This window comes from Clinocottus analis, unplaced genomic scaffold (assembly GCF_023055335.1).
Source record: "Clinocottus analis isolate CAN_PGR_092001 unplaced genomic scaffold, fCliAna1.0.p SCAF_61, whole genome shotgun sequence".
NCBI lineage: Eukaryota > Metazoa > Chordata > Actinopteri > Perciformes > Cottidae > Clinocottus > Clinocottus analis.
This window is the reverse complement of record NW_027176220.1, coordinates 215,001-230,000: the sequence shown is the minus strand read 5'-3', so window position 1 is coordinate 230,000 and position 15,000 is coordinate 215,001. Positions and strand designations below refer to the sequence as shown.

General features: G+C 42.7%; 1 protein-coding gene across 6 annotated transcripts in view; it reads left to right on the top strand.

Moving 5' to 3' along the window:
* LOC137804753 (A-kinase anchor protein 13-like) overlaps window positions 1-15,000 on the top strand; it is a 126,952-nt gene that overhangs the window by 10,443 nt on the left and 101,509 nt on the right. For all 6 annotated transcript variants that reach the window (XM_068604120.1, XM_068604117.1, XM_068604118.1 and 3 more), the window contains exon 2: window positions 12,696-12,739. In XM_068604120.1, coding sequence (XP_068460221.1) covers window positions 12,707-12,739 — 33 coding nt within the window. In that variant the 5' untranslated portion in view covers window positions 12,696-12,706. The remainder of the gene's footprint in view (window positions 1-12,695; window positions 12,740-15,000) is intronic.

Sequence of the window (15,000 nt, the reverse complement as noted above, 5' to 3'; positions counted from 1 at the left end):
GGCTAATTCACCATTCGGGAGCGTCAACTTTTTTAACAAAATAAAAAATAAACAGAGCAAAAGAACTGGAATGATAATTATTAGATATTTACTACTGTCCTTTTACTTAGATTTCCTTCATTTTTCTGAGTAACGCGTGCGCTCCAAAAAGTGCCTCATCTAGTAAATGTGAAAACAAAAAAAAATGTAATCATAATACCTCACCATGTTATTGCCGTTGAAAGATTTCTATCTGAGACTTCTTTGTTAAGGAGCAGATTTGGCACTGTCAGCAGCTATCTTTAATCACAGTGATAATTACGTGGCCTTACAGGACTGCTGGAAGATCTGATGAGTCATATCCTACAGGGATGCCACTAATTACACCCTGTGTGTGTGTGTGTGTGTGTGTGTGTGTGTGTGTGTGTGTGTGTGTGTGTGTGCGTGTGTGCGTTTCAGTAATTGCATAGCATATCGTTGCATCTACTGTAAACACTCTTTCTGTCAGTATAAAGGCCGCTGTGCTTGAGTGGCAGCTAAAGCCCGCCCGGTCACATGTGAGCAAGACTTTGTCTGGAGCAGCAGCTCCCACGCTTTTATTAAAATAATCCCTTAAAAATACACACCCTTACTCCCTGGCAACCAGACCTATCACAGGTAAACACACACGATGTACAACACCGAAAGAAACAGTACACCCATTCTTGAGTCAGTCAAAACCGGTAGATCTTGTAGTGTGTTTAAGATTTGATTTGAAGGGAACACACCAAACTTATCCTGCTGCTTTGGAACTGTTCTACATCAGCAAACCTATGCTACCTACAAATATGTGATTAAAGGAGTACATTAAATAATGAAAAAAATGTATTCAACCAGCAATCCGAAACTCAAAGACTGCTTACAATCCTATTAAACAGACAAAAAAAACTGAAGCCGGATCAGGTTAAACCACTTTTGTAGAACATGACATTTTGAAATACAAATTTCTTTTGAACGTGACTAAACTTTAAAAAACAAACGTTTCAGAAACCTTTGGTAATTATTAAGGCTTATACCGAAGACTATCGAAGAAGTTGACGCGGTTGTGGTGATGTCACCTTATGGTTTGTGGACTGCCGTTTTGAAGTCTCAAGATCGGCATACTCTGCTTAGGGTCTATGACTCTAAATAGAGCATAATTTACTCAATGAACATCATGCTGTATTGAAGACAACTTTAAACTACAGATTGAGACCATAAACTCATACAATGTTTACTGAGAGAGAAGTAGGGTCATTTTATCATAGGCTTCTATACAACCAGACTTATGTTTGCAACCAGAGGAGTGGAGAGGAGAATGCAAGTTTATGACACGTCCACATTTGCTTCACTTGGCAGAACCGGAGGTTGCCTTCTGGCTTAAACTTAATAATATTATATATGTTATCAGGGCTTTCTGATATATGATTTATCAGCTCAGCATTGAAGCGTATTGGAGAACTACGTTGGCCTGCAAGTAACACAAAAAACTTAAAAGGCCCCCTTATAGAGACAGCGTTTGGTTTGTCCGTTTTGGGCCACTGTAGAAACATGATAGTGACATTCTCCTCTCCAAAGAGGACCCACTCCCTATATAGGCATAAAGAACTCAATCTAAGCGAACAAAAAAAACAACCCGTTGTCTCATGTAATTGCACACTACTGAGATCGTAGTTTCTGCTAATTTATCACCCTTAAATCATCACCTTTGATGTCAAAAAACATGTGGAAAGAAAAGAGACAGAGATCACGTCTCTATTGTCTGCTAACAAACCTATTCTGACAGCTCTGAAATCACAAAGGCTTCCGTTGGCTCGCACACGGCCAGGAGGAAACGCTTGGACCTTTTTTGCAGCAGCAGCACACAAGAAACATGTAGAAACATTTTCACATAAAATCACTGCGTGGCGGGAATGTTTATAGACGTTGCATTTGGTCCCCCCAAGACATTTATCTGAAGAGCGCTGCTCTTCTGCAGGGAAATGAAGCTCTGTGACGGCCGCGGGCTGTTTATCACAGTGGCATTGTTGCAAAAACCCACAATTGGTGTGCGTTTTTAGGTCAAGGGGTGTCAGAAGGTCAGGTCTGCAGTAACATTGACTGTGGTTACATGCATTCGAATTATTGGCTTAATCGGACTGGAATCGAATAATCCCTTTCATGTAAACACCTTTGTTTGAATAATTGCGGTCCAACTATGATCCGATTAACACCCCTGGGTAACTCGATCCGACTCGGTCGATAATTCAGACATGTAAACGGTGAATTGAATTAGAAACTGGGCTATGCGTCTTTGTGCATGCTCGGGATCCCGCCGCCCTTCTCCCACCCTCCCTCCGAGGTCGTAACCTAGAAGTCGAGTTGTCACTGCCGGGAGCCGGCCGGCAGAAACAAACAAACGTAAAAGTCGGGATACTACTTTCGGTGGGTGTCCCCGCTAGCTACCTGCTGCTAGTTCCCTGTTTGCTCTCCACTAGCTCCCCGACAACCACCGAAGGTAGCGGGGTTCTCTCCATTATGAAGAGTGAAGAGGTCAAGCAGAGATGGCTGTATCACCACTCAATGTAATGAAAACAGCGCCACCTATCATATCGGATATGACATGCCAATGATTCGATTTATTCACTGCCATGTACATTAGGATAATAGCAGTTGCCCCGAAAGATTGCATAGTCCGACTAAAGCAAAATTTGAATTGATACCATCATGCAAACTCACTGAGTCTGTTGAATGTGAGATGACGACCTTAGGTCAGAGAATCACACTCACGCTTGGGGCACAGAGCCACCAGGCCATCGAGGCATATATAGTTCCTCGTTACGGTCTGGTAGAAGCTTTGTCTGCTGCTTTTGTTGGTATTATGATGATTGATTATTGATTACCATTTAGTAATCAAGGCTTCTTATTAGAGGTGGGGGAAACATGTAATATAGTAGAGTGATATTTTGCGTTGCAATATGCCGTTAATACAAGGATCAACATTTTATTATAGAAATTATTAATATTGCAAATACAAGTCAAGCCAATTGGTAATGATCGCTTTTGTAGTTTGATTTATTTTTTCTTGTGCGGTCATGGGTAAAGTTGACAGGAAATTGGAATAAAACCAAGACTGAGTCTGTGACTGACAAAAAACACTACAAAATTACTGTAGTGAAAACGTCCTCCTAATAGATAAAACACACACTGCATGAATTGCATTGTTATTATAACATATTATATATAATTTAAATGTTTAAAATGGCAATAATATGGTTTTGTGAGTTAACTATTGGGACACTATCGTATCAGAGGTGGGTTAACGAACTGAGCGACTTAAACCGTGTAGGTTTTTTTTCTCAAGAAGATGTTGGTTGGTTAAAGGCATTGGTTGGTTAAAGATAAAAAAGGCGAAGCTGGTCCAACACTGACGACAGATTGTAAAAAGACAAGGTGAGGCCGGAACGTCCACCTCGGTCAGATACGTCAAGTGATGAAACCCCGACAAAAATATGAAACCATATTGTTCTCCACACTCTCTACCATACTGAGTGTGTGATGCAGATCCAGCCACTATACTTGAATCTGAGGTACACAAATAGACTATTTGTACCAATCAAAGATACTCCACTGCGTCTGCACTGGAGCTGTTAAACAGCTGTGTGTGTTTGCTTCAAAGTCCCATTGAAATTGATTTGCATCAAGTTCAGCTTCTCATAACTTCCTCCTGTGATGTCACTTGGCGCCGCTGAACTCTCTGTTCCTCAACGGGCTGCAGTGCCAGGTCCACGATCATGGCTTGTCAGTGTCCGGAACTGGAGCTTCCAGGCCCCATGGAGTGGCCCCACTTTGCCCTATTGGTAATCTGATAATATATGATTAAAGGCCCTGTGCTTTATGAGTTTCACTCTTTCCTCTAGTCTTCTGATGTCACTTTTGATGGAGAAGTTCCAGTGGGTCCTCATTTCCCATGAATTTCTCCCTAATATCGGTGTCAAACTGCATCCCTTTGTTTTGTCATTTTGACTAACCAACCAAGCTCCTCATCCCTGACATTTGAAGTACCATAGCTGACGCTCTTTCTTTTCCCATGGCTGTACAGGAAGTACTGTATTTTTGTAGGCACCCATGAAAATCGATGTGCATTGACGGCTGGGGTCTTAACCGTGACCTGCATTGTGGTGGAGCAGCAGCAGCAGTGCGGCCATTCCTGCAGTCGCACTGGCTTGTTGTGATAAAGCCCCAGCCTGCTGCCACTTCACGTGTGCAGCTGGCGGAAGGGAGTAACGACACAGCAGTAGTAGCCCCCCTCCGCTGTGCATCGCAGCTAAAAGCAGGAGATTGGTCTCAGATTAGCAGCCTCAGCAGCGGCCTCCCCGTCTCTGCTCCTTCTGCTCTGTCCTTCCACTCTGTGTGCCCCTCCCTTTCTCTTTTTTTGTCTAACCCCCCCCACCCCCGTCTCAGTCCTTCCATACCAGACATAACTTCTGGCCAGCTGAGTTAGTCCCCAGCCTCTCGCTGTACCTCTCCGTTAAAAGAATAGCCAGAGTCAGCATTCAGTTGTACAACACATAATTACAACAAGTTGTGGCAACATAGCCCCGTCTTACCCTCCCTTTCTGCTCCTCTCACCACAACCATGTGTGTGTTTGTATTTTTGTAACACAAATGTGGCTTAGCTGCCTTCATGTATGATCATGTGGGTTTTGTACCTTATCTCACACTATAACCCTGTTTGACCCTTCGAACCCCAAAACCCACCGACGGGATCAAGAGAAGCATGCTATATTTACGGTCACCAAAACTACACCGTTTATCTTGGACAACAACTGGAGAAAAACAGCAACGTTATCGTCGGATTTTCATCTCTCCGACGATCATCAAACACATTGTGTGTGACTGACGTTTCCGCCAGGAAAGAAAACCAAATTGGAGTTTGAAATTGGGATATTTCACCCCAGAATTTGCTGTCAGGAGGTCATGTAACAAACATAATATTCTGCACTGGGAAACCATAATTGACTCAAAACAATTTATAATTTTTAATGATTTACAGTGTTATACTGGGCAAAAGGCACGTTTGGGTTCCTCTCTCTTTCTGGCAGGGTCTGTTTCTCGTAGAATACAGGGACAAATGAGGCCACAGAGAGGTTAATGTTACAAGAAACGCAAGAAACGCCCCACTGAGTCGGAAGCTCACTAACTGTCTGGGTTTAAAGGGGTTAAGAAAACGGTTCAGCGTCCAATTCCGAAATAAACCGTGTGAGCACACAAAGACGTGAATAAGCAGACACATTATGCTGTCAAATGTATAAAGCTGTGGATACACACATTTGTTTATGAGAAGAAGATAAAAATATGACCAAATAAGCCTCTGAAACATCTAACCATTCCATCCATTATCCAACCGCTAATCCTGTTCAGGGGCCAATTCCAGCTGTCAAAGGGTGAAGGCAGGGTACATCCCGGACAAGTTGCCAGTCCAACACTGAAACAGAGTTTTTCAATTCAATTTATTTTGTATAGCCCGGTGACCTCACTAGCCCCATTGGACAAAACCACGGAAGCTTGCAGTGCCCGTGTTTTCCGCGTGCTTTTAGATGCACAACATGTGAACAGCCCCTAATGTTCCTCCTCCTCCTCATCGTCCTCCTCCTCTTCAGGCTATCTCAAGCTTCTGTCCATCAACACAGGCCATGGAACCGGCCATCATAAGTGGCCTCGGCCTGTTATCGTGACAGATACCAGCATGCATCATTGCAGTTATACACTGTTAGACAGACACACATACTCCCCTCCCACCACACTCCCCTCCAACCTCAGAGTTTAGTTTGGTTTAAGTTGGTTCATGCCTTTATTTTAGAGCAGTTAGGAATGCTAACAACCTATTTAAATACAATCCAGGCCCAGATTGCATCTGAAGTGTCTCTGTGCAAGTGTTTCTCCGGACCGGCACTTTTAGACAGTTGAAAGTATGGAGGCTGTGGAGCAGTAACCTCTGTGTGCACTCTGCTCATCTTAAAACACCCTGACTATTTGAGGCACAAAATTCCTGGTACTTGACGACCTCTGGAAATGTTTCAAAAAAGGTACTACGTCCTTGTGTCCGGACCGATGAAGTGGTTTGAGACCAGGCTGCAACCTCCGGTTTTGCAGAGTAAAGCCGATGCATAAGTGTCTTAAAACGTGCATTCTCTCGACTGACCAGCAGGGGGCGACTCCTCTGATTGTATAGAACTGGTAACTTTTGTTCACTGGTTGCGGAAAAAACAACAACATGGAGTCGACTGTAATGCAAGATCGTGATGGCAAAATCAAGGAACTCAAGGCTTCAAAACATCAGTCCACCAAATAAAAATTTTAGGGGCACAAGCAGAAAATTTAGGGGCGCACACTATTAATCAACTCGCAAAGTTTCCCTATCATTTTCACTGTATTACTGATAAATACTTTGACAAGAAATGCATAGACTACAATCTTATAAACTTGTGCAATAGTTTTTATAACATAGACCAGTTATACAGCTTAAAAATACAAAATGAATATTTATGCTGACAACAACAGAACAAGTTGACATAACGTGCATTAACACTTCCTACAAAAAGATCGCTCCTTGGTGGGGGATAAGGTGCCTGTGTTGGCTGATTTGAGCCTAGAAGTCAACAGTAGGGTTGTCACAATACCAATATTAACAATACGATACCAGAATTCGATACGATACCATAAATAGGATACTGGTATATTTATCTATAATAGTAATAATTAAAACCCCTTTTTTACCGGCTTGTTTCCGCCCAGCTTTTTGAACACTTGACTAGTGGCATTAATATTAGTATTAGCATACAACAAGATGTTAATAAAAACTGCATGGTGCCATCATAGCATTGATATGTACTATATGGCTATGTACGCCTATTGTCCCTATCTGACCAGATGACTACATAGTTATGTATGAGCAATTGTAGAATTACATAATTTTACAGATAAGTATTTTTTCTTAGCTAAAACTAATTAACTCAAGATCCACCCTCAGGCTCCAACAGCATGTCACCATTTTGCATCAATTGTGTTTCATTTGGTAAACTTTTGTGTGCATTCTGACCTTATGATCATATATGCTTGTAGTCAAACTAGGCTAATGCTATTCGTGGCTGTATATGAGTGCAGGGCTCTCAAGTGTCACGCATTGAGCGTGACTGTCACTCATTTCAGTCTTAAGGGGCCAATCACACCAGATGCGGCTCTAAAAAACGCGTCGCTGACAAAACCATTGATTCCCCATGGTAGGGCACGCCTTTCATGCGCGTGGCGAGTTTTTTTTTCAAAACGCCCGCCCCATTTTCGTCAAGGCGTTTTTTAAAGGGTTGCTTTTTTTTAGTCATGTCTGGTGTGATCGGCCCCTAAGTCACACCCTCCCGCCACACATCCTATTTCTCACGCTGAAAAACTCAAGGCTGTTTAATGTGCCGCAACACGCAAACATGATCTGTCGCGGTGCCCTCACCACGGAGGAATTAAGCACGTCTCCCCGTGAGGTGCCACTCGTCAGCCAATCAAAAAGAAGAAATGGTCTGCAGGAATAGCCAATTAGGAAAACGTATCTGTTGTATCCGGGTAAGACGTAATGTCAGACAGGCCTGAAGCCGTTTCCGGCAGCGTGTATTTGTCGCCGTCGTTGTCTCCCCCCATGTTACGTGTTACCTCCATTTGTCTGTGTTGCTTTAAAGCACGTTTTACAGACGGGTCTATCGGTGTCAGTGGGCTTTTCCTCAAAGTCGGCACTGTATCCAAAGTATCTCCAGATTCCACTCCTGGCATTTTTTTTCTACTAGCAGATGACGGTCGGCAAAAACTCCTGAACTCGAGACCGTGTCTCCCCCGATCACTCACTGACTGTGGTATTACTGGCTTAATTTGACTAAACTCGAATTATCCCTTTCATGTAAACACCTTTGTTGGAAAAATTGCGGTCCAGGGGATTAACTCCCCTGGATAACTTGATCCGACTCAGTTGATAATTCGGACATCGCAGCACGTAAACGGTGAATTGGATTAGGAACTGGACTATGCGTCTTTGCACATGCTCAGGATCCCGCCGCCCTCCTCCCTCCCAGGTCTTGACCTGTAAGTCGAGTTGTCACTGCCGGGAGCTGGCCAGCCGGCCAGCCGGCCAAAACAAACAAACGTAAAAGTCAGGTGTCCCCACTAGCTGTCGCTGTAGCCAGCTAGCGCTGCTGCTAGTTCCCTGTTTGCTCTCCACTAGGTCCCTGCTGTAGCCAGCTAGCGCTGCTGCTAGTTCCCTGTTTGCTCTGCGCTAGCTCCCCGACAACCCCCGAAGGTAGCGGGGTTCTCTCCATTATGAAGAGTGAAGAGGTCAAGCGAAGATGGCTATATCATCACTTGATGTAATGAAAACAGCGCCACCTATCGTATCGGATATGACATGCTTTCGGCCAATGATTCGATTTATTTACTGCCATGTATATTAGGATAATAGCAGTTGCCCCGAAAAATAGCATAGTCCAACTAAAGCAAAATTCGAATTGATACCATCATGTAAACGGACAGACTGTGAGCATGCTGCTGCTCCTCCTCTGAGCTGGAGCCCCTAAACCCCGCCCCATTGAGCTACGTCTCCATGCACTCTCTGCATGCAGGCAGCATGTGAGAGAGAGTGGAGCAGTTTGCAAGTTTACTGGTCGCACATGCACGAGTAGATGAAAAATGTACTCGCACTGTGTCTAATTTTAGGCACAAAATTTGACCATTAGGTCTGGTGCTTGCGAGTCTAAAAAAAAACACCTTTTTTCTGCCGCTGCAGCATCTGATAGCTCTATTTCAAAACCTCTCCTTCCTATAAATAGACCAGATGTGATTAATAAAAAATAAATAGAAAAACATTCCTGCCAGCTCTGGATATAGAGGCAGAAAAAACGATAAACCCTTTCGCGTCGTCTACAGTTTGTGTCCATGAAAAAGTCACAGCTTATGAAGGGTGGCCTCTTGTCAGCCATTACGCGCTGTGCACCAGCCTCAGTGAGCCAGTCTGTGTTGACTCACTATAAGTGGGCTTTGGAAGCAGACTGATCCCAAATGAACCCCCCTGCTGAAGGATGAGGGTGCCGGGTGGGCTATGTAGCAGGATTAACTCTGCAGCCAGACAGCCAGAAGGACAAGAAGATCCGACGCTGTAAACGTTAAGTCATCTTAATGCCTCCTGCTTAATGTCCTTTGGCGACTGAACCTTTATGGAGCCAAATCCAGGTCATATGTATTGTTCATTTGAAAAAAAGATTTGAACTTGAAAAAAAGAGTTTCGACCCGTATCTGGCATAGGGGGCGTGGTATCCACTACAGCGGCTTGGCCTCATAAGTGACAGCTAACAAAGGATCCCGAGAACCGGCTTTAACTGTGTTGACTTCAGGTAACGTAGGTACCACAAGAATTATGATTCACTACCATCATACAGCTAATTCACAGGATTGGTAGTAAACTAAATTGATGCCATTGACGCCAACTAAATTGGCACAGGTATGTTTAGCAAGCTGTTTTAGACCATAAAGCATTAGCAAATGCTAGCTTAATGATATTAGCAAGTTTTGGGGGATTGTTACTTACACTGCTCTTACACGGTTACTTACCCAGCTCAAGTCCTTTAATGCTTGTTGTCTTTGTTAACATCTGTTTTTGCCAGAATGACTGTCATAATATATTGCTGAATTTTTCAAAGTTCAACAACAAAACTTCCTTCTTCAGGTTCAAATCTTTTTTTCAAAAACAAAACTTCTTTTTTAAGGCTTGAATCATTTTTTCAAATGAACAATTCATATGACTTGGATTTGGCTCCATAAACCTTCCCCGTCTTACGTGCAGTAAAAAAAGGTTTCCGTTTACAAGCAAACTGTGGAAAAAACAGCGCGTCTTCTGATTTCCTTGTTTATAGCTGGTGTAACCATCCAACCATTGCTATACAATGAAGGGCGATATATACTCTTGCGACTACAACTGCGGATGGCCACGCAGTTGGATTGACGGACTCGTTTTGGTTCATAGTTCCCATGCGTTTTCCATACGCCAGAACAGTAGGTGGCGCAACGATAATTTAGAGTCGACCTGCACGCCGACGTTCACCGATATCTCCCTCCAGGAATTTACCATTCGTGTCCTTATACTCTGTCAAAAACGGGTTATATAAACGCTCATATTTGCGGACCTCTTCACCCAAACGTTCTTTAACGGGATCCATTGTTTGTGTTTCCGCTATGGCTTTTAAAAATAGCAGTATTATGCTATGAAACCGGAAATGCAAGACTCAGAAAGGATGTGGTTAGCAGACCAATCACAATCTTGCGGGCTGCGAACGGCTCGCGTAGCTTTGACGGATAGTCAGAAATTTTGTGTGACGCACGCAAAATGGCAGATGGGACTACACAAGGGGGTCTTTGCGTGTTTGCGTCTCTGCGTGAAACCAGAGTAAAAATCAGCTTTAAGCCAATATAGTAATTGTAAACAGGCCTAAACAACAGAATTTATTGGTGGATTCAAGGTTTTTGTACCCTGTCACCTGTCAATTGACCCACTCCTTCTGTGGAGTCTCCAAAGTTTGAAAGTTGTGACGCGGCGGCTTCCTCACATGTTGGCCTCAAAAGAGAACTCTTGTCCGTCTGAGATACTTTACCTGCGCCAGAGAGTCAAATGTCATAGATCTACATTTGATCCAATAGGGTGCTCGTTATTGTTTTGTCTTTTTTGTGTGTGGACGCAGGTGGGTGCCATACATTACAGGGTGTTATACCATGCAATGTGACAATAACTCTCTCGCTGTATTAAATTAGACTCACAGCTTTTTAACCACCCCACATGCCTAACAGGCGTGTGTGTGCGTGCGCGTGTGCGCACTGTGAGGAAGGCTTGTTGTCCCCTGTCGAGTGTGTGAAGGGGATTTGTAAGGCTCCTCTGTTTCCCCCCTACTTCCTGTTTCCTGCCCATGAATAGGCCGACCACATCAGTGCAAGTGTAGAGGAGTTGAGTGCTGACCCCCCAACCCGACCTCGGCTCGTCTTAGTGACACGTCTGTAATTAACAGCAGTCCTTTGAACACTCGCTGCTGCCTTTCATGCACGTGATGAGAGGACGCGTCTTCCAGCTTGGACTGAAGAATGACTCGCCATCTTCAGCTCATACTCCTCATTCGGTCACTCCAGAACCACTGGTCCATTTCTTACTCCAGCTAAAATTTGCATATGACTCTGCAGTCGCAGTGCAGCTTCTGCATATGACAAACTATATAAAGCTCTTATAAAGTGGAAGGAAGAACAGGTTTTATAATCCCCACTGACATGTTGACATGTGACTGCTTTGCTGGGACAATAAGAAGCCTTATTACGAATCCTTTCTTTCCCAGGTTGAAATATGATATTGTAATCTTGTGCATATACCTTTATCATTAAAACATTAAGAAGCAATAAACACCATGACAGTAAGACAAATCAAACACACACACAAAATATAGAGAAGACACTGGAAAGAGAGAAAGACTTGGAGACAAAGACGCCGTTGATGTGGACGTTGACATTGGGGGGAATACCTGAACAAAAGAAAAAGAACAATTAAGTTGCAGCCTGTGGCAGCTTTACAGCTCCTTGATGGTTCAAAAGATGGACAAACCACAACATCAGTTGACTAATCTTTCGGTTTCCATTAATCAGATGTTGTGGCCATGAAAAAGAAAAAAAAAAAAAGCTTCATGTTTTTTTTAATTGGGCCTCGGAAGAATAAAATCAACACCTGCGTGAGAACTTGAAATCTGTGTTTTGTGCCCAGCACACCTTGAAGGGTTTGGCTACACTGACGCACCAGCAGGTAGATATGCTGCATTAACGCCATCCAACCCGTCCAACAGGCTCCCCGGCAATGGTTTCCAGCGTGTTGTGTTTTTATGGAAAGAGGAGTGTCCAAATGAAATTGAGCACTGACTGTGCCGTTGCAAAGAGTTGCTTGTGTTTTCAGTTAGATGGCCCTGAGAGCTCAATACTGCGCGTTAGAAAACGCGTGCAAAGTGGGAGGGGCACTGATCCAAAAACTAAATGCGACAGATGCATAAATAAAAAGATGTCAATTTACACATTGTTAGTTATTATTGAAATAATACATTGTACAACAGAAATTTGGTAAAAAATAATAATTCACAGGAATTACAATTCCAAACCTTTTTTGTAAATGTTTTTGAATGCAAGTTGGTCAAGTTCCAGTGCATGACGTATATAGTATGTGTGTGTATGTGTAAAGGGCTGTGCAGTCTATCAATATTATAGCGATATTATGACTAAATCGTCTTAGATTTAGTCATATCGTAGTGTGGCATAAGTGTTGTCTTTTCCTGGTTTTAAATAATAAATTACAGTGAATTTATGTTATTTTCTGAACTTACTATTATTTGATTTACCCACCTAATAATTATATATACGACTGATAATCACAAATCTCTATAGGTATCTCTAAATATTGTGTAGTATGTTGTTCACTTAGTTTTGTCTACTTTTTGCAGTGTATTGACCCTTCAGAGCTGGAGTAGAATTGGCTTGTGGGTAAAAAGTCAATACATTTGTGTCTGAGATCATTTAATCTATCCCACTAATGCTGATAACTTTTTCCACATATTGCCTCCGTAGAATAAATGCTCACTCCTCTGTCCCTTGTTGTTGTTTTTTCTCTTTAGAGTCCATCATCATGAAACTGAATCCCCAACAAGCTCCACTCTATGTAAGTTATCACACAGCATCATACAAATGAGAGAAATGTTGCAACAGAATGTGCTACAAAACTAATTAGTGGGAAACAAAATAATACTTGTTATCGCTGATAAAATTAATTTGCTCGTGGTGGCTTTTCTGCTCCCATTCACATGCTGGGTATCGAAGCAAGTTGAAAAAAGTACCAAATGAAGTACTATATTGTGTGTGAGTATGAGAATGTGAGTGTGTCTGCATTGTCCTTTGTTTAGGTATTCAGCTGTATTTAATGGTCTCTGTCAGATGAGCTATACTTATGCTGTATATTTAAGATAATATTGTTTTTCTATATTGAAGCGAAAAGGCTGAGATGTAATGATTTGACGACAGCAGCAATTTTGGTTTGTAAACATCACGCCAGGATTATAGGAGTTGAATTGGATGTCTCCGACAGTAATAGCTCAGTGAAATATGTCGTTAGGGAGTGCTGTTCGAACAGAGCCTTCCAGTGATGCTATACCAACTGTTGGCCTATCTGACCCATCTAATCATGTTAAAAACATCTAACAACAAACAAAAGGAACGGATACATTTGGTTTGAGGTTATTCCAGATTATTCCGCTACAAAAAGACATCCGGGAAGGATGCACCTGTGTTTCCTTTGCTTCGAACGTCTCCCGTGAGCTTCCTCGATCTTTTGAGATGCATTTTTCAGAATTTGGGGTGATGGTCTCTCGAGATGGATAGCCGAGATCAATGTCCAGGCTCACGAGCGAACCGATGACCCCCGAAGCCCTTCTGCCCTCCTTGATGTTCTGTGGGGTTGCGATTGAGTGGGTGTGCTGGATGTTTCTGCTCTATTGATGTTCCGAATGAGTGCGGGGGGCCTAATTGTTTAGTTGCAAGATAAAGTATGTGGAGACCAGTTATCCTAGCAGCAGTGTTGGTTATGCTGTAACGGAGAACGTCCATTCAAGGAAGTGGAAAAGTTGGAGGGCGAAAAAAAAGTATTTCTCAACAAATCAAACAAATGTTCTAATATAGTTGGAGAACCGACTCTCACAGGGTTCGTACAGTCATGAAAAACCTTCAAAGTCATGGAATTTTAAAATGGTAACTTCCAGGCCTGGAAAAGTCATGGAAACAAATAAAATACCAAAAGTCATGTAAAAGTCATGGAAATGTGTTATATTCGTATGTTAATGTTGTTCATTTACGCTGAGTTTTAAATAAATTGATATGCTTTTAAAAGAAAGATATAAGCAGGCATACGCTCTCATAGTCGCAGCGTGAATTATTTGCGCTGCGAGTGAACGCACCTTAACACATGACATGCCGTCCGCTTCCCTCAGCTACCTACTGTAGCAACAGTAGGTCGGTTCGTGAGCGGTATAATTCACTATGCCAGGGAAGTGTCGCTTCAACAATGCTTGGCTACATATAGATTAGGGCTGCAACAACAAATCGATAAAATTGATGAAACTCGATTATTAAAAAATTTGGCATTGTATTTCATTGTTGATTCGTTGTGTCGCGCGATTATTACGCCGCTCAATAAGTCGCGGAGATGTTTGAGTATTGAACAAAATAGTTGAGTGGAGCGGAGCGCCACAGACAGGAGGTCCAGAAGGTTCTGGTGGCGCCCTGTATCCTCTCGTATGTCACTGCACAGTCGCGTTGCGTGTACAATAACTTAACAGCTAGGCTAACCATTGTTGTTAGCTCGCTAGCTAGTGGTTCATTCCCCGTGTTTGAGCCACGCTGTTGGGTTAGATAACGTCTTCGTTTTAAAATACTACGGAGGCTTCAAGGGAAGCAAGGCGTAAATATCTCCTCTGAGGTGCTGAACGCAGACCTGCGTTTAACAGTCCGATATAATGTGGCTTCATGCATAGGAAGTGCTGCTGGGATTTGTAATTCGATATCTAATTAATAACCTTAACCTTTAGTGCGCAGTCCCTAAGTTATCTGTTGATACATTGAGTGGTTAGTTCTGGAATTCTCATCTCTTGTTCTCTGAGTTCTGAGTGTGTACGTCTGTGAGTGTGTGTGTCTGTGCATGTGTGTGAGTGTGTGTGTTTGTGAGTGTGCATGTGTGTGAGTGTGTGTGTTTGTGATTGTGCATGTCTGAGTATGTGTGTTTGTGCATCTGTGCGTATCAGTGTGAGTGTGCGTCTGAGTAGGCATGTTGGTGAGTGTAGAGAACAAGTTCTGACAAATCCTAAAGTTCTGTTTATGTAAAAAAGATTGCAAATTATTGCTTTAAAGTTATTATTTTTTTTATCTGATTAA